This window comes from Rissa tridactyla, chromosome 9 (genome assembly GCF_028500815.1).
Source record: "Rissa tridactyla isolate bRisTri1 chromosome 9, bRisTri1.patW.cur.20221130, whole genome shotgun sequence".
Classification (NCBI taxonomy): Eukaryota; Metazoa; Chordata; class Aves; order Charadriiformes; family Laridae; genus Rissa; species Rissa tridactyla.
This window is the reverse complement of record NC_071474.1, coordinates 16,825,713-16,851,605: the sequence shown is the minus strand read 5'-3', so window position 1 is coordinate 16,851,605 and position 25,893 is coordinate 16,825,713. Positions and strand designations below refer to the sequence as shown.

The following is a 25,893-nucleotide window of genomic DNA, read 5'->3' as shown; positions in this document are numbered from 1 at the left end:
CAAAATTTGCAGCTGGCAAAACCAACAGTTTATTCAGCTGGTACAGATTTGTTTTTTCTCTCTTGTTTCTCTCTGTGTTAAACTGCAAGAAGTAAATTAATACTGGCATTGAGGCCAGTCCAAAACTTATATGACATTTTTGTCCTACTCAGTTAACTTTGATCGCTTATGTAAGGCTGAAGTAATATATGTTTGGTGTGGGACTGGTTTGCCAGGAGGATACGAATATATTTTTAATTCTCAAAGACCTTTGTCATCCCAGATTGATGTATCCAAAGACATTTTTCTTTCTTTTATGGCTATCCATGTTTTCTACTGCTTCAGTTTGTTTCCATCGTAGCAAAATGAGAAAGAATCAAAAGTCTCTTGATCTAAATCTTTTATTTGTACTGGACTGAAAAGGTATTGAATTGCTTATATGACAATCAGTACCTGACAGATGTAACATCTCTTTCTAATGCCCTTTATGCAATGTTTCTTAATGTAAAAAATAGTATAACAAAAGGAAAGAAAATCTGGGACTTTGGTTTACCTTCTTTTCTTGTTAAAGAAGGTGAAAAGTTGAATTGTCACAGGTGAACTGAGATTACATCCTGCAGCTAGAGAGAATGTAAAGAGAATTTAAAGAAACCTTTAAAAAAAGTCTTACATAGTATTATCAATTCCTATATAAAATAATTTAATATTTTAAATACTGTTTAAATAATTTATCTGTATTTAAAACTAAACTTTTAAAATTTTATGTTTGGAACTTTTTTTTGGCATTAACACTTAAATAATTTTTTTTAAATATTAAAAAGTCTTTTAAATATTCAATACAATTCAATATAAAAACAGAAAAAGTAATATACATTGTTCACACATAGTATTGTACATGACAGCTGAGCTCTAGAGTGAGCTTTTGAATGTGTCAGACAAGTCATAGCTTAGTTGTGGTGAACCCTTTCCTTATCTGCTTTCTGGACTCTTAAGATTGAAGCAGTTCCTTACCATCAATGTGTAGTCTTTACTATTATATACACAAACTGTATACAGTATTGAATTTCCATCTCTATGCCCAGAATTGTAAATAAATATTTTTTTCCCAGCATTTAGATCAAAATAGTGTTTAGCGCATACACAAATATATTTAAGATGCACACAATTTCACAAGAAACATACCAATTTTGCTCAGCTCAGTTATAGGAAAATTTAACTCATAGATGCAAAATAACATAACTGAGAAGTTGTCATTGTTGTATTTAAAACTTATAATGATCTTATTACCAAATGTTTACAGGTTGTGTTAACAGTAGGAAAATGAGGATTCACTTGTCCCCTTGGTGCATTTTTGTTAATCCTGCCAATGATAAAGGCAGTAGTGTAGGCATGATGCTGGTGTCTTACAGCTGCTTTGTCTAACACCTGGTATTTGCTGACAGAATTACTTTGACAGCATTACAAACTCAGTGTTACAGAATTTGGCAGGACTTCACTAAAGGCCAAAGACCAGTCTCCAGTTTTTAAGCATAGGCATGTCTGTCAATGATAATGAAGCTTACTGTCAAATTGTAAATTGCTTTCTCCACCATTCTGTAAAGAACTCCTGTATTTAGCAAGATGATTTCTACAGACACTGTAAATGGATTCCGGTGGAAAGAGGGGTACTCTCATGCTTCCTATATTACATGCATCATGTATTATGATTGCAATAGTTGTGTGCCATTGTACAAGGTAGGCCCAAGAGTCTTCATTTCTTCTTGAAAAATTCTTCTCTAAGAGGACCCCAAAACTTTACAAAGACTAAATGGAACACTCTACATAGCTACTTGGGGATACTTGCAGAAGGAAAAAATACCAATGCAGATCAACATTCGCGTCAGGAAGCCTAGTCTAGAAACATTACTCAGAAGAGCAGCACATGCCACATGATATGTGTAGTTATTCACAAAAGAACAAAACCTCACATTTCAGATTTTGGACTCAGTTTCCTATTCATATGCAATCTACAAACTAGAAACTATTTGCAGGAATTATTGCATGACTAATTCTTAATAATTGTTCCTGAAAATATAACTTCTTCACAGATAATTCTGAGACATGGTTTCAAGCTGAGCTTTCAAGAAGGATTTGCATGCTTTGCTCATGTCTTTGCAATGTGAGATTCTGAATGAACCTTCAGGAAGACAGAATTTCACAAGAAGTGAGAAATACTCTGCCTTCCTTTCACTCCTGCCGCTTTCTCTGGTATGAAGGTGCTTGAGCAAGGTGTTCACTCAGGTGAGGGACTGTACCTGTGGTGACTCTGGGCTTGGTTTATGTGAATTTGATTCTCCTGCTTTCAGGGGAGCAGACTCTGAAAAGGAAATTGTTCCCTAGGGAGAATAAGCATTTCAGTCACTTTATTTTAAACCAGTTTAAGAGACAAACTGAGGCCTTGAGTTTATTTCACAGTAAAAACACAGTACAACAACAGGCCTCCATTTCTGTCTCTGAAGAGCTCAGACAAAAAGTTGGGATTCTGTAGGATAAAGCAAGCAGTCAATGCTAAAGTAATCGTCCCCCATATCTTTTACCACTTATATCACTGGTCAGGAATAGTGGTGTGCCAGCAAGAGACTAATTCTCAGCTGTTTTGTACGCACGACGTTTCAGGTCCTGCTATTCTCAGTTCAGCCGTTTTCATTAAGACATTGAAGTCACATGAAAACTAACCATATTTTGATGGGAGAATTTCAGAATCAGAAATAACATAAATGGATGAACTATTGGATTTGCCTTTGCAAATGTCTGTCTAGACTTAAGAGAATTTGTACTTATGTCTTAACCTTTCCTTGGATGTATATGCAGTGAGTATACATAAATATATCTTTATACAGTTCACGGTTTATATCAGACCTAAGAAAGCTTTATTATTCGGTAGTGCTCTTTGGGTGATAAACTGAGCAGAAAAGGTGCAGTTTTCTTGTAAAGACGTGTTATGGTGACTCAACAGAAGGAGGTCTATAAAAGGCTAAGCATAATACAGATCAAACAATTTTTGAATTAAAACCTTGATCTGAGGATTTAATGGTTTCTTTTTGCTTTAGAGTCTCCATTTATGCTTAAGCCTGTACAAGACACTGAGTTACTCTTCCCTGTTGGTATCCGGTTAACAGTAAAGAGACAAGTGTGTGTAACTTCTTTTTGAAACAACTGAGAATAAAGGCATCATAAATCCTTCATTTTCTTTTTGTTAGTTAAAAAGGTCATCAGTTGAAAGACTGTCTTTCTGGGGAGAAGGATGAAGTAGTGAACACTGCAAAAATTACTGTGAAGCCTGTTTAAGAATTCAGGCCAAACTTCTAGGTCAAATCCAGGAAGATCTAGAAGGACAAGTTATATGGTGTACCGTATTAACTTTCAGGTTTCTGGTGTCTCGGACAAATTCAGAGTCCTGTAAAGTCCCATATGCTCTATGTAAAATGTGTGGAGGGAGGTATGGGTCTGCCTGGTTATGAGCGAGCCGGAGAGCTACATACCACAACTTAGTAAGAAGCAGTAACTGAAAAGGAACTATTTCTCCCTTTTCTCTCTGCTGTTTGAGCTTTCACCTATTTGGACTTAATCCTCTCCTAAACAGAAGTTTTTATGATCACTCATTCAAATAGCTAAGATGGACCACCTTCTATCTTTTATAACGAAGTCTGGAAGAAGTAACATTCCTGGCATTGCCTACCTGTTATTTTGTAATAGCCAGTTCAAAACTGTGTATGAGTCAGTGGTGCGATACCCTGTCGTTCTGAAGGGACTCACAGCCACTTCGCATCTCCCCCTGAAGAGTGCTCAGAGGAGCTGCGCACAGCCAGCCCAGGGAGAAATCCTTGGCTTTCCTTCTGAAATGGTGCCACTCTTCCGAAAGGAACTCAGGACCAGGGAGGGGGGCAAAAGAAAGCAGGCAATGAGAAGCAGTATACTCGTTAAAAACAAGCGATCAAACAAAAACCACGCTCTTAGTTGCTACATATCATACTTCAGGGAATCAGACTGTAGTTAGTAGTTAAGCAAAATCTTTAGACACAGCCTCTACGAAGTTTGGTGCTGACATTAGAATACCAATTGTACAAATGATTGTGAAGACTGAAAATGCCATCAAGCAGAGCCGATCCACTACAGAGGCTGCAAACTTCCATTCGTTGCAAATGGCTTCCTCTTCATCCTGGTCTCTGAATCGGTTTGCAATGTACCTGACCTCTTCCAAGATCTTAGCCAAATCTGGGTCACCTTCAGAGGGGTGGCCACTGTGCAGCAGGTTTTCTTCATCTGTTGGCGAGCAGGTCATCCTCCCACAGATCACCCCTGAATCAGTGGTGGGTGTGCAGTGAACCCCTTCCAGCCCCCTAAACCCAATGTACAGCATATTCCCATTGCTGGATTGCTGTCCACTCACGGTGTTCATCTCCACGCTTGATAGGCTACATCGACGCTGTTTATGTTGACAGGCAGGACGCACTTTATCTTCCCCTGGTCTTTTCATCCTCAGAAACCAAGCACACCAGTTGAGAAGGATGATTCTTGTCTGAAAGAAAATTTTTGAGAATAAACACCTCTTCACACAGCCACTGTCTTTGGGTGCAGTTGGTACTTTTGCAGCCTGGGTGACTGGCTGGTTCATGGTCTCTGCTTAATCTGCACAGAAGTTCTAGAAAATGGTGCCAGAGTTTTCCAGCTGATTAATTTGCTAATCATTGAGACTGCTTTCTTATTCTAGTAGTGCTGTTGATTGCCTCAGGCTGACTATCACTATTGGGAGTTCCCCCTCCTCCGATGAGAGTCCTCTATAGTGTTGATTTTTCCTTACACTTAAACAGTGGTATGGCAGCCTTCTCCAACTTTACTAGAAATCATGAATTTAAAAAAAAAAAAAACAACCAACACTTACAGAAGAGGAGTTACTTTTTAATAGTCTTAATAGCTCTGCTTTAAGTTGTAGTCAGTAAATTACAGTTTTTTCACTCAGATTTGTGTTTTAATATTAAATTCCCATGACATTACTGTCTAGAGGGGGCTGCTGAAACAGATGCGAGACTGGACTGCACTGGGCGACCAAGCTTTACAATGTTTTGGCACTCTTCTCACATTGCTTTCATGACAGTTTCTTGTAGAGTTTAGAATATTGCATGGATATAGCATAGAGAAAAGATGGAAAAATTACTTTGATTTAAAAAAAAAATACTTTGCAAATTTAATCAGTGTGTATCATTTTACTGTTTTCCACATTGCCTTAATCCAGCCTTGCAGAAAGTGCAGGCAAGCCAGAGACTGTTCCAGTTCAGATGCAAGCTTTTGTAATTGATTTCAATCAGATTTTAAGAGCTCATTCCAGTGTTTCTTTTCCAAAGCACTAATGAAATATTATTGTCTCATATAATATTCAGATCTTACACTGTTATTAGTATTAGATTTGGCCCACTTCTTCTGACTGTGCATTGCCACTCAGATCCAGGCAAACATCCCAAGCAGAGACAGATCTTGCCCTCTTACTCTATTTTCACTATCAAGCTTCACCAAGAAGGAAAATATTCCATTAACTGAGGGCCTGATCCAAATAATGGTTAGTGGACTTCACCTTCTCAACACTAAAGCTCACTCCGCAACCTCAAGTACTCTGTTTTCTGAGGATGTTTGGCTCGGTACTAAACGTTTGTCCCCTTTAGATCATCAAATACGCATCTAAAGATATATACCTTTTTTTCTCTTCATTGAAATTTATTTTAAAGTTACTACCCCAGAATAAGCCAGGGAATATCTCATTATCTCTTGTCTCCAGGGCACTGCTGTATGCACACTCTTTTTGCCTAGTAAGGATAATAATAACTCATTGTTCTAGAAAGAAAAAAAAGAGAAAGATCTTTCCATCTTCAGTAATGCCTGATGCTGCCGTGAGCTGGGTGAGGTCAGGAAGAGTGGACAGTTAGATGATGATACTCATCAATATTTAGTAATCCAATATCAGTGTAACGTTCTCTGTAAAAACAGCCACTCACAGAACTACATTATAAAGAAAGTCTTATGTGCTTAGAAAAAGACTTGAATTTTAATTTGTACTTTACAGATGTTCTTGACCAGAAATGTAAAGATGAGGATTTTCAGAGCAAGTTTCACTTCCACTTTAATAGCCATCTTTAATGAGTGCTTTTTAGGCTATTGATCTTTCTGTGTGCACAACAGTGAAATATGTAGCAGCTGCACCTTGAGGGTGGTGTATTTCATGCATTTATAATCTCCATCAGCACCTTACTCTTTCCTTCTACCTGTTTCACTTCTGACAGCTGCAGCTTATTTGAAAGTCATCTTCATTTATATGTTTAGGTTTTAGCAAAATTCTGAGTTCCTTCTAGCTGTTGTGAAGGAGATTCTGAATATAGAAACAAGGTGAGATATATTAATTCTCTCTCGCATACACCCTCTCTCTAAGAAGCCAACCACACAAAAGGTATATGGACATCTCATTTCTGGGGAAACTACTTTTCAAAACAAAATTTTTAGGAAGGATTCATATGTCTTTAACAGTAAGAAGTAAAGGTGGGTCACTAGCTACTCTATCACATCCCTGACCTGGTCATCTATGCAATGAATAACAAATGAAAATCGAACCTTACCCATTTAGGCATTTTTCCCCCATCTGGATCATGGTGATGGTATTGTAGAACAATAACAGTGACAACAACAGAAAGACCAACAATAATCATTGTGCTGGCAAAATATTGAGCTGCAAAATAAACAGATAATTACAGGAATATACTTTGGCTGATACTGCTTTTTAGTTACTACAAGGGTTGTTTACATACATGCCTACATAGTGTTAAGTTCTTTTTCCAGTGTAGTGATACATGTAGTGCGTTAGGTACTTGTGAAAGATTTCTCAAAAGCAGAAAGAGCAACTGTTATTTTGAGACAATAGCCAGCCTTTAGTAATTGTCTGTGGAACTGAGCACCTGCCTTTTCTAAGCAACCTTGACAAAAATTGTCCTCAGATTTTCTTTTACCAGTATTGTAGACGCTGGCTACTACTTCTTTTGAAAAGTTTCTCTTTCTGTTTGACTAATTACAATGGAAAGATTTAATCATGTTTAGCTCTATATTTCTAACGTCTGGCCAATTGCGTTGAACCTGCAACTTCTTCCATGGAAAACTGACTCCCTTATGCCTTCCCAAAATACACGTGGGTTGTCTGGTTTGTTCAGAGCAGAGAGCATGGAAGTTTTATAGAGGATCACACCCATCGGAGTCTCTCATCAACTGGCAATTAATTCAATTATAGTAGGCCATTGTACAGGTGGTAATTTGCCTTACTGCTGGCCTTTGTGCAAAGTCACTGCACCTCGTTTGACAAAAAATAAAAGTGAATAAAAGCTGTAGTTCGCTTACCGATTAAGGGCACAGAATCAGATGTTGCTGGCATAATTTCAGCCACAAGTAACATGAAGACAGTGAGAGACAATAAAACTGTTATACCTGAAAGATAAACATGAAGTATGAAATTAGATCAGTAGCTCATAGTTACAAGGCAGTAAGAAGCAGGAAATCAGTCTGAAGGAGTGCTTTTTGCAAGCTGCATCCCCGCTGCTACCCTCAGACCAGCACATCAGTGGTACTCCTGTCCTTTCTTGTACTACCTCAAGTTCAGGCTAGCAGTGTTGCCAAACTAGTACCAATGTTTGTACAGACCTGTGTATTTTTAGATCCTTGTACCTGTTCAGATTTTATCAGCATTTACTAATTAGCTGAGGTAAATCAAAGTAATTCTTGCTGCTTGTTTGCTTTAGACACATGGTGTGATTTTGAGTATTTGAGCATATGACACTTGGTTAATTGGTGTGGAAGCTACAGGTGCTGTAATGCATAATATTCCTGAACAACAGATTTGCTGTCTTGGACAGGCTTTGATATCTTTTGATATTAGCTGTTGGGTTCTGCATGTGTCTATGTCCAAGCAGTCTTGACTGTTGATTTTTGGAGGTTGACTTCTGTTGCTCAGTGATGAGTTCCCATCTTTCCAGAACAAGGCTCAACTCTTCTCTCAGGAGCAATCTTAAACAATAAGGATGGAAAAGGATTTAGGAACAAAGAATTAATTTTAAAATATGGGGAGGGACGTCTTGATTAGGGAGGCTACTACTCAATTAAACCATGTTCTGGAGAAATGTCAGTTTGGTTTCTACCTACCTAACAGCTGTATTCACTTAGTAGAAGCCAGTGCATTTTCAGTTTTGTATGGGGCAAAGTTTCATTACATATTTAATCTCCACCTTAAGGATCAAGTACTTAAAGTCATCAGATTTGTTTCACAAACCAATACTTTAGTTAAAATTCACTATAAAAATTAAAATAGGAGAAGTTAGAATCAATCTTTCTGAGAAGGCATCTTGAGTTCTTAATACAATTCACTATTAAAAGGAAATATTAAGAGGAATTCCATGGTAAAGTGTTGAAATGCATATTTGTAAACTTAAGCTTTACTCAGTGAATGTGGGATTTTTCTTCAGCAAGTAAACATCAAAAAATGAAACCCTGCTTCTTAAGGAAGGTAGTCAGGAACTGTCATGCTTCTACTTGGTTGGCTGGAATTTCTCCGTTTCACAACTTCAGTGTACCCCAAGCTGAGAGCACGGGTGAAACATCACACAGCATCAGCATCAAACAGTAAAAACAGCTCCTGAGCCAGAAGAGGGCACACAAGCTGTTCCTCCTTGCCTGCTAAGACTGTTTAAGAAACTTTAAAAACGGCAACTTCTTTTGGTTTGGTCATGTTTGCAGTATCCTATTAAGGATTTACCTAGTGAGATCTTTTCTCCCGAGTCTGCTGGAAGCAGAAAAACTAACAAAGCAAGTGCCGATATCAGTACACAAGGAATAAGAAGATTGAGTCCATAATAGAGGGTCCTACGTCTCATAGTTACTGTGAATGTTACGTCTGGGTAGGGTTCTTTACAACATTCGTAAAAACTCTCAGTTCTCTTCCCAGGAACCCCTGCGTAGGAGAGAAGAAGAAGAAAATCAGAAATTAATGTGAATAAACTCTATATTATGTAGTGATTTTTTTCTTTAAAAAAGGATAAATGTAGTTTTCTGAGTTTTAATATAGGTAAAACTACTTCTTTAAGCTTAATTCCCAATTAACTAATTTTTGTCAGGTAACAAAGGAAAATCAGATAAAAGATACTTGCTGAATTCAAGCAGCAGTTTTGTCACCTACTTTTTAATGTTGATTTTCATCTTCTGTTCTCAGAGTTTCAAATGCCACTAGCTAGGTCATTTATTAATTTAATTTGTGTCTTTATTTCCCAATCATTATTCCATCCATTTCAGCAGTGGAGACAAGGCTGCAAGTTCACAGTGTAAATAAGAAATCAAGAGCTTACCTACTAAATCCCACTCTCCATTTGAAATATAGCCAGATATATCTGCTTCTTGCATTTGTAAGTCCAAGGACCAGCCTCCGTAAGTCCAGGACCCAAACTTCAGGTTACACTTCTGAACATCGAATGGAAACCAGCGCACATCTATGTAGCATGAGCTTTTGAATATGCCTAGATTGGGTTTTAAAAAGAACACTTAATTTAAATGCTTGTTCCACATAATTTCATGTACATTTTGTAACCAGACCTTGTTTTACATTGCACCCTCTTTTTTTAACTTGTAAAGCATATTTAGTCCCAGTTGTGTCTTGACATGTAAATAGCAAAAGTCAGTCATAGAAAAGGGAAAGGACTGCTGCACCATTAATGTCTTGGTGTTATAAACTATTTTTTGAAATATGCTTCCATTTTGGCACATAGTGGGAGAATATTTACAGAAGAGCTCACATTTCTAGATACTGTATTTCAGAAAGACATGAAGCAGAATATGCAATCTGTTTCTTCTATTTCTTTTACTGAATAAAATAAGAAATCCTGAAATATTATTTGCTGTCTTATTAGATTTACATGATCTAGCTTCGTATTTTTCACTCGTCAAGTCAGGCCCTGTCATTTAGCAGCTTTGAGAATTGAATTGAAAAACCCCCACTAAATGGAACAACAAAATTCAAAAGAACAACAGGCAAACCTCTGAAATCCTCTGGGGATCTTAGATGGAAAAACTAATTTGTCTGGAAAGCATTTGGCTCTATTGCTGTAGTTTCTAAAATTCAGATTCTAGGAAGAGTTAATTCTAAGAATTATGTTAAGTGAGTTTGGGAACAGACACAGTGCTCCACTGCTATACATCTAGAGAGTCAGTGATACATTTCTGATATCAAATAAATGTCAAACACAGACTACTTTCCTTTCAGACTAAAAATTGTTTTGATGAAGCATCCAGTGAATCATTTCAAATAGAAAATACATCCAAGGTGTTACTAAGCATCTTATTGTAAAGTTAACATATTAATAGAATAAACAGCTAAATTAATGAAATAAATTTTTATTAAAAGGCATTACCATGGCTTTAATAAACAATATATTTTTATATTAAGGGCTTTTATACTTCCAAAATAGGGAATTACAATAGAAGAATTTACATAATTGCAATAAAAGAATGTATCTTGTATGGCGGTTTTAATACAAAAGTGTGAACCGTGTCATTCATGATGCATCTAGGCTTAAATCTATCAGATGGTGCTAACTAGAAAAATAAAATATCAGAGAATTGATGTCAAATTTGAAACCACACCATACATAAGTACTCTGAGTTACCGACATTTATGACGTGAAAACAGCCTACCTGGGGGCAGATATTGGCAATGTCCCGAAGAATTGACTAAAACGTTAGTGTGAAATGTAGCATCAAATCTTTCATCGGCACTAGAATAGGGAAGGAACAAAATGGGTTATATGCTCTTTAACTGGCTGAAGAATATCTGAAACGAATCCGTTCTTTGTAAAAGGATTATTTCTCCCCAAAAATTTGCCAGCTTTTCTCCTGTCACCATTTTTTTGTGGGCTTAGAGTAACTGGCACGATACTGTTGGATTTGTTCCTGATTAACAACTGTACGTAAAGGTGAGCCACCTCATTCTCGCTGCTCACCTGTGCCACTATTCATTACGGTGCCTTTGGTCTGTTGATTTCCATTTGGAAAGTAAGTACTTTTAAAAAATTTCTCAATCAACTGTACAGGGAAATCTGTTCTCTTGCTGTCTACATTAACTGCAGCTAATGAATACGGAGGAGATGGATACTCCAGTGCCTCGTCCTACCCCTTGGTGTGGGTGAGCAGTGTTACTACATGTCATACATAAGACTGTTTAATGCAGCTCCAGCCTTTATTATCTACTTCAGAACCCACAAACTGGGTTCAGCAAAGAAAACCAAATTCTGTTAAGAGGTGTCAGTGTAGTGGTGCTGGCCAGGGCTGCCCTGGTGTGACATTCTTACAAGTCTCCAGAAAAGAATCATAGTTTAACTTGGAGAGTGCTTCAAATTATGAATTGGCAGCTATTGCCAAGGAAGTCTAAACTACACCTGACATGATGACCCAGGAATTTACTAGGCATTAAAATTTTAAGAACTTCTAGATGGGAAACAACCTATTTTCAAATATTTAGATGATGAAATAAAAGACTGATTCCTATGAAAAGTTTAGTAAGTTTGCTGACTTGAATCACTCTGTGAAAGATGTTTAGATTACTTACCATTGCAATGGATATACACTCAGATAGTATTGTGCCCTATTTCACAGTGCCCATTTACTACTGCAGGTTCTTGTGGTAAGGTATTACAGATTGTGATCTATGCATCATTTAAAGTTTGGGACCTAGGTGTTCAAGAAATTGTCATAGTTATTGAAACCGGTACCTCGATTAAATTGCACAGAATGTACTGGGGAGGTACTAGCAGTGAATTGTCTTTGCATCTCAAAATTATTTCAGGAAATGCTGGGTTGAGTTCATGTCTCACGGCTGTTGGCCCTGGTTATAGACATAGGCTCCTTTCTCGGGCTTTCATTCGTGCATGGGATAAGCAAAGTGAGACACAGGCTACTGGACTTTGTTTTTGCGGTTTCCAAACCGTCACCTTGCGGGGACAGGGTGGCACAAGAGACAAACGCAGTGGCAGCCGCTCTGGGGCAGGACAGGGCAGAGGAGGTGGCCCGAGCCTCGGGGTCTGGCTTCTTGCTGCAGTCTGTGCTTTCGTTGATCTGAAAACCTGTCTTGTGTCTAGGGTGATTTGAACACGACAAGTCTCTGATGTCTCTTTGCATATTTTTGGTTTAGTAGCTCATAATTTTCTAATTACCTTCTAAAACATATCAGAAAAATACAGTAAGAATCTGAGATGGGGACGAAGTGAAATATTCATAATTCTAGCAGAAAATAAAGTATAGTAATGGTATATCTTTCCAGCAGGAAAACTCATACTGAAATAGTCTTTTTAAAAAAGAGGACTTTAATATTTAATCTATTCTTATGCAAATTTTGTATCTCAGAAGCTAAAATAAAGCAATCATTATTTCAGTCATTGTTACTTTGCATTTTATTTTCCCCTTGTGTATTTGAAGAAATTACATTTTAAAGTTATCTGGACTGGTCTGTGAAATATGCAGATAAGAAAAAACTAAATCCAAATAATTACTTGCCCATCTGGAGTTGCACTTTTTTCTGTGGTGTGCAGAAGGCTCATGGTCTTGAAAATCTTTGCAACTATTTAATTTAAACTCTGAAAGCAAGTAGAAAAGTCTAAATATTGTGTATGTAGCATGAATGGATTCTAGCACTTTGAGGGGAAAAGGCAATTCTAAGGCAGCTGAACTAACGCAGTCCGCTCTTCTTCGGCTTCAGAGCTCATGGCTGGATCCTCTGAGTTCACGTTGCAGGTTCTTGTCTGGTTGGAGCACTAATTGTTCTCCCTCCTTATCTTGGCTGCCTCTTTTCATGACACTTGTAAGAAACTGGTGCTGCTAAGATCTCTACTGATTGCGCTGCTAAATTTGGCAGAAATGGATTCAGAGGACACTGGGGCAGCCAGAGAGATCATACACAAACACATATATTCAGACAGGTGTACATGCTCGCACATGCATACATCTCATTTCCTTAGAAAACCAGACTTAAAGTCCTGCAACAGGTCTCTATATTAGAGATAGACAAGTAATTGCTTTGACTTTAAATTAACAAGGGCTACATGATGACACTCAAACAAGTAGCCAAATTTAGGATGTAGAAACATCCATGTCACACAAAGTACTTGTAAAGTGGAAAGTAATGACTAGAAATAAAATTCTTAGGCTAGACTCTGTTCTCTTCCCCTCAAGTAGAGGGCAGTTAAGCACCAGAGGGTTGCTTCTAAGACCTTGCAGCTGTTTCTGGTATTGGCAAAAATAAAAGTTTCAAAAGGACACAAGCGATGAAGGAACCTGTGTTTCATTGCCCTGTGACTTTGCTTTTCGTAAGACACGTGCTTAAAAGAGTATCGAGAGGTACTCGGACTCAAATATGAAAATCTTTTTTCTGAAAAAGCCGCATATGTGCTTCTAATTGTTTTTTGAAATGCAATGCTTCAATTGGGAATGCACCAAGCAGCTAAACCTTTGTTTGATGAGACTTTGCACTCAAATGTAATGATAGAAAACCATTTTTGCTACATTTCTTCTTCAGGGTAGAACCACTTGAAAGCAGATATTGACTGAGTACATTGAGATGACAAAGCTGTACCTAGCAGATATAATCCCACTGGGACCTGTCTGGAGAATCTCAGGTTTATAAAACTGGAGAAATGAAACTGTTAAAATGAGACATAGCTACTAGAATTTTTGTTATTCCAAGAAGTACTGAACACTATGCGGCCATTTGGAAAATAAGTAATAAGTCTAGTAAAACTAACAAGTGGAAGAGAGCCATAGATGACACTAACACAGTCAATCCTGCAATTTGTACGTAGGCCAAGATTTTCTTCGCTCAGAAAAACTACAGATGAACTGGCCCTGCTCTCTTCACAGTAGACTGGTTGTAAAATTTAATACAGCTGCCACAAGTTTCCCTGTACTAGGCTGAGCAAGATGCATAAGGACTTAAGACATAGTGAAACATATATTCATTAAAAAGAAAAATTAATTTATAGTTCATTAATTTCTTTGTAACCGCAGATGCATGTCCCTAGTGAAGTGTATAGAAATTGAAAGCATCTATCTCAAAATACCATGTCAGTATAAGAGAACATCATAACATTCCCAATGCAATTTCATGCAGGAATAAGAATTTGTTTTAAATAGCTTTGCGCTCTGACTAAACACGGAATAAGATTTTGGATTAAATATGTGTTCGAAATAGAAACACTGTAGAATAATTACTTTGTGACCATGCCGTAGTTAGCAATCCCAAGATTCAAAAACCTATATTAACAGAAAATTTCCAGTTAAGTTACCCTTGTCATTCTATAATGTGCTTCAGCTACAGTCAGCATGTATGTATCAATATTACATATATCTAAAAAAATTACCCTTTCATTTTGGATATAATTACTTAAACATTGAAGCATAAATCCTCAGACACACTGAAAGTCTCTCTGAGGTGTGATATATATGAAGAAGAATATTGTCATAATCCATTATTGTGGAAACCTCTAAACTGCTGGTGTACAGTACTAATTTTATGACATGCACAGTGTGTTATTCAGCAGAAGAAAAGAAATGAATGTGTGATTTGTCATATTCTCACAAGAATGCTGTCATTTACAGAATTGAGGTAGCAAGAAATAAATGCTTAAGAAAACAAATTCTCATTGAAAAATACATTAAGCAAGATTCATGTTGCAAAAACATCTGTCCAAGTTGCATGCTGCTCCATTTTATGTACAGAGCATATGAAAGGTTTTTAAGGCTGGTGCGTGGACAACTGGAGCGCCAATTGCCATGCTTAAAACAGAAACAAGAAGTAAGCTTCACAGGCAGTTATCCTAAGCGTGGTGAACTCTAGTAGGGATCACCTCCAATCATTTAGTGTTAATGGTACCTTTGAGAAAAGCAGGAACACAGGGCCTGGAGAGAAGTACTAAGTGGGTGACAAATGCTGCTGTTATCACATCATTACAGTTCAACACCACCTGTGACAGTGACATTGCTCATAAAGGTGATCATCAAATGGCAAAAGGGAACATAACTGAGCTGAAGTATTGGGTACAGCTGCTCTCCAGCTCTCGTCGCAACAAAAAGCAGTTCCTGAAGTGGGGAGGGGGAACCAGGTTGATGAAACACAGGAGGGTTGTCTTAGTAGACATATGGCAGAGAAACAGAGGAAAAAAGCCATCAGGAAGACAAAAGGTTCATGTCATCTGCATGAGCAAAACAATAACAACATACCCTGGCTACCACAAAAGAGCCAGGGCAACATGTACAGGGCAGCTGTAAGGTCTTTCCAGTACCTGGGGAACAGCACACAGGCCCGCAACAACTGCAGAAAAAGGCAAGTTGTTAAAGAGCAGGCAGCTCTCAGTGCTTTATATTTTTAAACTAAATAAGTTCCACGATGGGAACTGCCCATTAATGGTGCAGCCAAAGAATCTCTCAATGTCAGCCAAAGGTTCTGCAGTGGATTGATGGCAATCTGTCTGTCCCTGAAATAAGCCAAACTCAGAACAGATAGTTTGAAGAGGAGAGCAGCAAATATTCTAGCTATTTTTGCAGCAGGAAGAAAGAGTGACACCAAAACTGGACATGGGAAAATGCAAAGGTACTTACTGGCATTTACCTGTCCTGCCTGTAGTGAAACCCAAACTAAAACTAGACAAATAGTCGAAAGTCAGATTTGAATTCACCAGTAAACATTTAGATCAAACAAATAATTTAAGAGGAAATGATCACAAGTTGTACTATTAAACACAGCCAGAAAAGTTTATAGTTTTCTAATCATCTCACAAAACTGAACTAGAATTGTTGGTAGGGAGGATGTTGTTGTTTACGAAGTATTTGCAGACCTGCCCTTCTATTGTGTAAACAGGAGACTGGTAATCTTCCAGTATTCCAAAACCCTAGAAAGTTTTGAAAAACTATTTCATAACCTAGGCATTTTGATGAGATGCTTATGTCATTTGCCTGGCCTTCTCTTTGCAATTGGACAGGGCGCTAGATAATCTTATCTAGGCCCCCTCACCACAAAAGGTTTGACCAGTTGATCTTTCGAGGTCCCTTCCAACCTGGGCTGTTCTGTGATTCTGCAATTCTATGATCTTCTCTCCTTCCCCACACGAAAAAACAAGTGTGTCTACCTGTTATAGAGAAGAATATCTGGCTTCCAAATCAGTCCATCGGGAAAGCGGACGTTCTTCACTCCTGGGTATTCAGACACGTTCCACTGTAGATAATGATCTGTCCAGTACTAAAACACACACACAAAAAGTTAGTTCAGTCATCTCATGCATTGGTTTATTGTACTTCTCTAGGGACTGGGTAGCCAAAAAAAATAGGTGTTCTCTTGTTAAAGAGATACTATTTAGCTTCAGGCAGTGAAATGTTTCGAAAGGGTGAATCAGGCCACCTAGAGCTCAATGAAAAGCATAAAAATCTCATTTTCAATTCACACTGCGGTGCACATAACAGCCTATAAAAGAAGATTTGGGGTGCTTGTATTTTATTGTTCATACTATCTCAGGTGCCAGTTTGGGATAGAACAGATTTTCTTTTACAGTTTGTGCATTAACTTCCATTACGTTTCTCTTCATAGACAACTTTGTTTTCTGCTGGAAATTCTCAGGTTGTAATAACTTCATTATAGACATGAGGCAGAGCATCTAACTGTCACTGCTGACAGGGAAAACAACTGCAATGGCAGGACAGTTAATGCCAGCATAGAAGGTCTCAGCAGCTCCAGTGGCCTGCGGTTGGGTAGCCCGGGGGGCAGATGTCAGCCCCACTGCAGTGTCCCATCTGGCTGGCCCACGCTGCACTGGAGCCACCCGCCCTGGGGACTGTCCGTGTCCCCTCCAGCCAGCCCTGGCCGCCAGCATAGGCAGGAGTCTGCCGCAGTCAAACCAAGAGGGCTTTGATCTGTGTTTAGCGCTGCTAAATCCCAGACTCTGTCATTGGAACATATGGTCATGCACAGTCATAAAGAGAAGTGCTGCCCCAAACGGCAGGCAGCTGAGTATCGTGGCAGCTTGAGCAAGCTGGTTACATCCCGGTCTCCTGAGAAACATTAACATGAGCTACTGTATTTTCCTGAAATGGAGGTCACGCTTCACCCCTTACTAAGAAGATGACTTGTTGGGATACAAGGGTGGTTGGTTACGGTTGTGTGCAAAAGGTACAAATAAGAAATAGTTAATTTTGTTTCACAAAATTAATTTTTTCTTATAGTTTCTCTGCTTCATTATATTGTGCCTCTCTCCATCCCCATATTATGTTATTTGCATTAATTTCTCATAGCTGTAGGCATCACACAACTTACAGTGACAACTTCTCCAGATTTACAGTGCTGTTGCAATGACAAATGTTAATCTTTTAAATGTAAACTTTGAAATGGGTGAGTAAATATACAATACTCATCTCTTCAACAGTCTAGCAGCATTTGTCGAAATTTTTGAGACACGATAAGGTCAGAAAAAATTTCCGGTGGGCATTGTGGACGTAATGTTATCAATCATTTGCATGGGGTATTCACATCAAGTTGTTGTATACAATTCCTTGCATTATTGTCACAGACAAGTTGCGGTTTGCTACACCGAACAAGTGCCCAGCTAGCCTCACGCTGCAGGTATTCAAGTGCAGCCTTGTACCTCTAAAACAGTGTTTGTAAACGCCTGGTTTGCTGCATGCAGCACATCTAATAGCATTCATCACACATCTTTTGTAAAACCTTTACTGTACAATTTCTCGGCCTGTACTTTTGTATTTATCTCAATCATTTTTTACTATGAATTTGTAGCGCCTTGTCACCTGGACAAATTGTCTGAGTTGTGCATTGCTTTTTCCTTTTGCTTTACTATAATAGTTTTTTACAGAAATCTTAAATCAGAGTATCTGATTGGCTCCATTTGTAGTTTTTTTCTTTTCACTGCCTGCTCCATTCACGGTTCTCTAATTGATAGATTGATGAAGAATAGATGAGCATTGTTCACGCTCATCTATACACAGCTTCCATAAGCTGATCAACTGCCTCTTCTCTTTTTTTTCAGAAATTTTGCCTCCATTTTTGCAGTAAATTGTTTCACATGAACATCCTAATAGACAAATGTCACTGTATTTTTTACCGTACCATCTTTTTTGAATGTAGAAATACTGAGATTCCTATGATACCTCTATTTTTTTTACAAAGTCCAGCAATGTAAACAAATAGGATGGGTGGTTTTGAGGCACTGACACCTAAAGCCGTGTTGGCTTTAGGCAATGCCCTGTCAGGAGCTGAGAGAACCAGTCCCTTTCTGGGCAGTGGATGCAAGGCTGAGGCAGGGATCCCTGCCACCGCCTCAGGTGCATGCAACAAGCTCTCCTGTTCTCTGCCATTTGAACTGCATTATAATATCAATTTATATCAATACTTATATTGATATAAATATATAAATATAATATTTATATTAATAGAGCCAATAATTTCTTATTCTGACTTCTTTTAGGAGTTATCATGGCCAATGTGATGTAGCACAGGGTGACACTGAATGATGTAAAGGCAGTTAAAGGGTGATAGAAAACTTAATATTAAAGTCTGGATTAGAGATAATGTTAAGCAGATTGTACGGTTGCTCTGTTTAGCTGTGTGTACAAAGTGCTTAGCCATCCAGCTGCCTCATTTTGTTTTAACTTTAGAGCTATGATCCGCACTGTAGCGGAGGTACATTTGATGCATATTAAAATAGCAAAAGCTCAGGGTACCTGGATTCGTATTAATCTGTGGGGGGCAAGGCTCCCACTGTAACTTAGATCAAGTTTAAGATCTTGATACTGAACAGTATTGCCATGGAGATAGTGGTCAGGATCAAAGAGTCTGCATGTATAAATACTAGACTTATATTCCCCTTTCTCACAGGTTAGTTTTTTTTATTTAAGTATTTCAGTGATGATTAGATAAACTATATTTAAGATAAATCTCTGATACGTATATATATCAAGAAAGGGAGTGGAGGGGAAAATTCAGGGAAAAACTTACCTCAGACCATTTAGCGTAATAAAATGACATGTTTGCCTTAAGCATGCTTTGAATCTGTCTAGTGTACCATTAATAGACAGTTAATACAGAAACACATTTCTCTTCTTTTGTGTGTACACAAGCCATGAAGAGTGGCTACATTTTTGTAGTAATCAAGTCATCAGCTCATTGCAGTCTTAAGATGCTCAACATACAGTATGTGCTAAGGTCAATAAATCAAAAGAAATACATAATATATAAAAGAATCAGGAATTTTCTTAGGGGAAAAAAACCCCCAATCTTGAAAAGGATAAGGATGCTGTGGGATGAAAGAGAAGGAAAATAAGTGATAGCTTCTTGAGTATAAATTGTCATCTGTTTTCCTGGTAAGAAATCATAAGAAATCATAGCAACTGTTGTCGTTGTAGCTCAAAGCCAAAAACATATTAAATTTGACAGTTTTAATCTTACTGTACAACAAGCCTGTAAAATAACATGAGCGGAATGCTTCTTCCATGTCAACTTTTCTTTGTGAATAAATGGACTAGCTGTGCTGTCCTTTGTTAGGTCATCAAAATAGTCTTTCATTTGTTTCCTAAGGCCTACCAGAGTGCAAGAAAGATCCTCTGCAAAAAAAAAAATGTTATAATAAAAGAAAAAAGAATACATTTAAACAGAATGAGCTGGTTAAAGAAACTGGGAAGTGTGAAGTTTGTGTGGAAGAAGCATGCTTATCTTGAATAATAAAACTCTTCTGCAAACCTTTACTTAACCCAAACAGTTCAGTTTCTGTAATATGGGTGGGAATTAAACTAATGGCAAATCCTCATCCTAGCTGCTATAGCATGGAGAAAGCTCCCCATATCACCCTGTCTTTGTGAAGCAAAAACTTATGGTAGAAATGTTTTGCGGAAGCATTAGGAGCCCACAGTAGTCAGCACGGAAAGAAGCATCTTGTTAATTCTCTTAGTATTAAATTAACACAAAAAAATAACCAAGTCAGAATAAATCTGTATAGGCTCCTTTGCTTAAGAGCAGCTCTCTTGCTAGTTAACCTTACAGAGAAAATAAATTCAAAATATTCACATGAAGTTCTTGAATATTCTATTTATTGAAAAGTGAGTGAAACTTTCTCCTGGCCAGCAATACCTGCCATGAGTTAATGGGAGCCAAGTTCTCTGCTGTGGTGTCTAGCAGTGGCAATAGTTATGGTTAAGAAATATGAGAGGATGTGAAATTCTGTGACAGCTATAGCAACTGAACATTGCAACATAAGGTAAAATAAAGCTACTGTCTGTTTGAAAAATGAACACCCTACGTGGGCAAAACAAACTGGGAAACCGGGAAAAAGTATACTGTTCCCAGCTGAACATTAGGAAAGTGAACTGACATTCCAGTACCCTTTTTAGTCATGTAACTAAGATACAGAATTTGGAGAAGTAACATAAAAAACCTCTCATGTTCACTGTTAACTTCTGATGATGACCTATGTTTAAACAACAACATTTTGAACAATGTGGGAACAGCATAGCCATTTTAATTAAAATCCTCTTGCAGTTTCTTAAGGAGATAGACAGCAAAGCAAGTAGGATGGCAGAGACATTCAGTTAGGACAGTGGCAGCAGCTCTCAGGAGATAATGAACCTCTTTGGAACAATTTTTCCCCTGCATCAGAAGAACCATCTGGTGATTATCCGTGCTAATCAGAACAGCTATTACAGATGAAATGCTTTTCTTGCATGTACAGTTCTCTTTCGCAATCAAATGATTTACCATAACATAGTGGATTTGTTGAAAGGGTGATAAGGCTCTTGCACCTACACTTACTCTGCCTGGGACTCTTAGGACACCGATATCTTATGACAGTCAAGAGTTTAGCGTGACTAAATCAAATACAATGAGTTAGTTACTTACTTAGATGTAGTGACTCAAATTCTTAAAAGTTTTCAGAAATACCTGAAACAACATGAAGACCTAAATCTCAGCCTTACAGTTTCCCATTCGGCTTAGCTTTGTCCACTGCGTAGCAAGACATAGAACAAACGTTTGCAAGTCTCCTAAAATTCAAATTAACTAAACTCAAAAACCAAAGGGCAAAAACCCCATACTTTGTTTCAAAACTCACCATTTGTAGCCAGATGTTTGTTGTCAATACTTGATTCTTTTCATCCTGAGAGGAAGGAGAAAAAACCAAACCACAGCTTAGTACCATACAGTTAAAACAACACTGTTAAATACATTCAACTATTCTGAAATAGCCCGTTGTGCTAAGGTACCTTTTAAAGCAAAGGGGTCATTGCCTTGAACTTACTGCAACACAAGTTTTCCCAGGTACTTTTTCATGTATTTGGTATTATCACAGTCAATCAAACTGTTTCCTGAGGTGTCCTTCTGCCAGACTCTTCCCTGGGACTCCTTCTTTAATAAGGAATCTCAAAAGGCAAAGCAGATTACAGTAGGACTTGCCTGTTTCACCTTTGTTAGCAGCAGCCCTCTCACTGATTAACCTTACACACCAGACATATGCAAGTAATAGAAGAAATATTGAACAAAGAAAGCGTGCCTAAGCTCAGATGATGTGTGCTGAGGCCATATTGAGTAGCTTCCTCAGAGGCAAGTGGCACCGCTGACAGCAGCGGAACGGTACAAAAAGTGATGTATCAGCTTTACCAGAAAACTGTTGCCAGGGCAGAACGTTATTATTCTGCCTGGAATAGTTCCAATTTGAAGGCCTTCCCCCTTGCCTCCTGTGACTATTTGATGTGAGTTCAGGTGACACAATAGGCATCTTAATGCTTCAGTTAATTAAAGAATTTAATTCTTCGCTCCTCAGACACAGGAAAACGTTGGTGACTTTATTTCTGTGGAGGTATTTTATCAGTATTCACTTGGGTTGTGTGAAGCTAATGAAATATACCATATATACTGCCAGTATTACACATTCCCCAAACTGACTGCACAATCCCTGTCCCAGCACTGGTCATTTGTAGTCTAAGGAAGTGTCTAAGTTTGCTGGCATGCACTCCCAGCTTCATTTGTAGTCTAAGGAAGTGTCGTAGCGAGTTTCAGTCACCCGTACAGCAGCAGCTGTCAGAGTTGCTCATACGTGTAGACCTCTGAACTGAAATCTGTCACTCTTGAACTTAAATATTGTTCCTAAATGCACAAAAATGTCCCAAACCACCCATGTTTAATCACATTTCTTTTTTTCAATAATACTCTTTACTAAAGGTCAATATTTTTTATTCTTTTGCTGTTGTTTGGTGGACTTCTAACTGAACAAAAGTCCTGAGAGACCTTTAATTGAAGCGATTTTAGAGACGCACAATAATACAAAGTTACACAGCATATAAAATCAAATACAGTGCAAGGGACAGCGGCATTTTTAAAACAAGTGAAGCCTTTTGAGGAGCAGCATCAGTAAATCTATGCCAGTGTTACCAGGTCACGTATCATCACAACTAAATGTACAACATATGGATAAATAAAAAATTTTAGGTAAAGATGGGTATTGTGCATGAATAAAGTCTGCCCTCGAATGCACATTCCTACCTTCCTTTAAAATTAAAGGTAAAATGAAAAATACAAGGAAGCACACACCACGGCTTGTGATTCAGCACTTTTCCTCTCTATTTTCTGCTTCATCGCCTCCATGAACCTTACTTTTACAAAACTATCTCAAGTGAGCACCTTATTTAAATGGCATCCTGGGGAAACAGGTCTCTTTAACCCTTTGGTTTCAGGAATACGTTATTAACCTGCATTGAATTAGCATGCTGAAGGCATTGCTGAAGATGTCAGCCAGGCAAAGCAGTAATTAATTTGCAATAGTAGCTGATATTCTGTAGCCATACAAACATCAATTTGGTGCTTCTCTCAAAAACCTGCTTGTAGTGTTAGAGCACAACAAAAGTAGTTTGCATGGGATCTTTAATTCATGAATGAAGAAAGAATCCTTAAGAGTTCATTCATATCACCATGACCTAAAGTCTATAGACAAGTGTTGCAAATTAAGGATATGTAAAACCTATATGTTTCTATTCATCATAGCCATTTTTAGGTCAGATGTAAATACCACCAATGATAACTTATCATTAAAAGTTTGATAGCATTTTCTCAAAGTTCTGTGTGCTGTCCCAGATGAACACGACAAGTTCCTATAATGCAACGTCCCATCTATTACACTTGAGCAAAGCCGAGAGCACCGCTGCTGTGTTGTTTCTCTGCAGGGCAGACAGAAGTTGTGTTGCTTTGCACAGACGCAACTGGCTACTTACTCAAAGGTGCAGAGCAATTCAGAATCCATTATGTTGTGGGAAGCTTGTTTCAGGACTATTAGCTGAATGGCATGCACTCCTGCATGGTTAAATTCTGACTTAAACTCACATTTTATTCCCAGTGTGATCTCTTTATACACATGAATGGCCCCAGCCTTAGATTAGTGATGTTTCAAAAATTCCCTTTTCTCTAGCAGGAAGAGGTTGTACTAAAGCTGGAGTGCTGCTGATGCTTAAGCTAACGATACGCCGTGGGGATTTATTTTGAAGCCATGAGTGCACAGCATAGTCAGATGAACTATTTTAGGAGTACCAGAAAGGAGCTCTACTATCAACCAGCGCACATCACAGGCTGGGGAGCCATCACTGAGCAGTCAAACTAAGCAGAGCTGAGGGGGACAGTAGGCTTTTAATCCAGCTGTGCTGCTGGCAGAATGATTCAGCTGCTCGCCACACTGCCAGGCAGCTGGGCACACCGCAGAGCCATCGCAGGCTCGCCTGCAGGAGATGCCACAGATGTGTTCTGAAAGCCAGGAGTTATTCTGAAGTGTGATCTTTCACGAGAATCTTGCTCAAAGAGGGTATTCCTGAGAGAATTAACTCAAAAGTAACTTGTACAGTGAAGACAAGCCCAAAGTGAAGATGGACCACGCTGTTTTCCTGCTGTTTCTTTCTGTTATTTTAGGCATTTAGAGCCTGAAAGAGTATATTTGAATGAAATAACTCCCACTTGGATTACTATATTTAAGGTTCCATCAGTGTTTGAATTGTATATCCCATCATTGCTCCTCAGCTATAAAAACTTCGCTGCATGCTGACACTTGGTTTATAGCGGTGGGGTTTTTTTATAGTGTTTGTTGGAGCAAATGGCTTCCAACATTTTAGTCATTATTGGATTGACTCACCCATCACTGCAGGAAAGATTCTGATTTTAGAGGGTTTGTCTGTCTCTACGGTCCCAAGTGCAGCTGGTGAAAGGTGGGGCAGGAGACGTCCTGCGGGGTTCTCCTGTCTAGGGGAGGTTTTTGGACGCTGTTTTAAAAGCTTTACAGCAAACTGCATTAACACTGTTTTTCATGAGGGTTGTGCAGTACTTCCCCATAAAATGATGGGTGGGCTTGAAACGCTTTGTAGCACTTCACCAGTTTTTGTCACTTTGCAGTATTTTGTAAACACTTACTTACAGAAAAAGTGTCGAGCACAAAAGCAAAGCAGCTCCTATCTACTGTAGAGGAGCAAAGAAAAAGGACTTCACAATATATTCTGAGATGCTGGGAACATTAGTCAGGGAATGAGACCAGAAGCTCTATCATGTTGTTTGGATTGGTGTGGGTTTTTTTCCCCATACCAGCTACTTGAGGTTACTTGCTGTTCAGATATTGCTGGCCAAGTAGCATGGCTGATGAAGAGTGAGGTGCCACTCGCGCAGTGGGAGGCTGCTTCACTCTACTCAGTTCATAACTGTAGTCATGATCTGTCAGGGCAGATGACAAAGTGCCACTGGACAGCTTATCACATTATGTTATGGCAGTGTGGGCAATGAAAGGAAAGTAGCTGACATCAGCGATACTAGAATGGTCCTTCTTTCATTTTTGAAGGTAGAGGTAACTATTTCTGGAATTTTTTGAAGGGAATTACACTGTCGCCGTTCTTCAAGTTCCCATCTCTGGTTTTGTCTGTCTTTTCGATTTAAACAGTCTATCAGATGGATCAGCTCTGTAAACACAGTATTAGATTCTCACATTGTCCTTCCCTTACCCTGTGTTCAACAGAATATATAAAAGAAGGGATGAAAATCTTTGTGAACGGCATTAGCATGGACATTACAGACTTTGTAAGGAATGTTATCTGCTGACTTTCAAAGGGATGTCAGCACATCTAGTATCCACACTAGAAAAGATGTGCAGCAAAAAGCAAGGGGGAAAAGAATAGGAATAAGTCACAGAATGTTTCTGATTTCTTGAAAATAGATGCAAAAAGTGCAACATGATTCAATAAAAAGAAGCCAAAAATATAAATTTTATCTGTTTCACTGCATTTTTCTCAAGACCACTTCAAACTGAAACACACATTTATATTTGCTGTTCTGACTTTTGCCATATCAGTGAGATTTTTATATAAAAACAGAGCTCTGACATCTCTGACTTAGTCTGGTAGTGGCACAGCCTACTGCTGGGAAGCAACGCTCCTTCAAAATTACAGCAACTGTTGCGAACTGTTTAAACAGAATTTAAGATGATGTGCTTTACTACTCAGCCCAGTCACCATGGTGTGCCAATTCTGCATGACTTGGCCTTGGGCTTGTGCTTGCCTTAGGCCAGCTCCCTTTGTGTCAGCTGCTAACTTGCCCTGATTCTGTTGGTGCTAAAAACCTCCTGAAAGTTGGTCTTCATTATTTCATACTCAGCCACTCCATGCTGCTAGTGACCTTAGTGAAAGTTGAAGGCATTTAGGACATCGCCCTTTCTTCTCTTCTACATTCCACTTCAAAGCCAAATTCAGCCCTGAGGCACCCTCACTGCTAGCATGATATCTGGCTCTGTGACTTTCTCACCTTCCAAC

General features: G+C 38.5%; 1 protein-coding gene across 3 annotated transcripts in view; it reads right to left on the bottom strand.

Annotated features, from left to right (window-relative positions):
* Window positions 1-709: 709 nt before the first annotated feature.
* The window catches only part of CHRFAM7A (CHRNA7 (exons 5-10) and FAM7A (exons A-E) fusion), a 44,673-nt gene continuing 19,489 nt past the window's right edge, over window positions 710-25,893 (bottom strand). Inside the window, exons 3-11 of one of the 3 annotated variants that reach the window (XR_008468571.1) lie at window positions 21,180-21,224; window positions 16,203-16,312; window positions 10,726-10,805; window positions 9,384-9,551; window positions 8,798-8,992; window positions 7,390-7,476; window positions 6,621-6,730; window positions 3,698-4,537; window positions 710-2,354 (exon numbers count right to left, since the gene is read on the bottom strand). Coding sequence is in view for 2 of the 3 variants with exons in the window: in XM_054215378.1 (XP_054071353.1) it covers window positions 4,019-4,537; window positions 6,621-6,730; window positions 7,390-7,476; window positions 8,798-8,992; window positions 9,384-9,551; window positions 10,726-10,805; window positions 16,203-16,312; window positions 21,180-21,224 (1,314 nt within the window). In the remaining variant the exon portion in view is untranslated. Of the gene's footprint in view, window positions 4,538-6,620; window positions 6,731-7,389; window positions 7,477-8,797; window positions 8,993-9,383; window positions 9,552-10,725; window positions 10,806-16,202; window positions 16,313-21,179; window positions 21,225-25,893 lie in introns of all 3 variants that reach the window. The other 2 variants (XM_054215378.1, XM_054215379.1) reach the window with 2 other exon arrangements.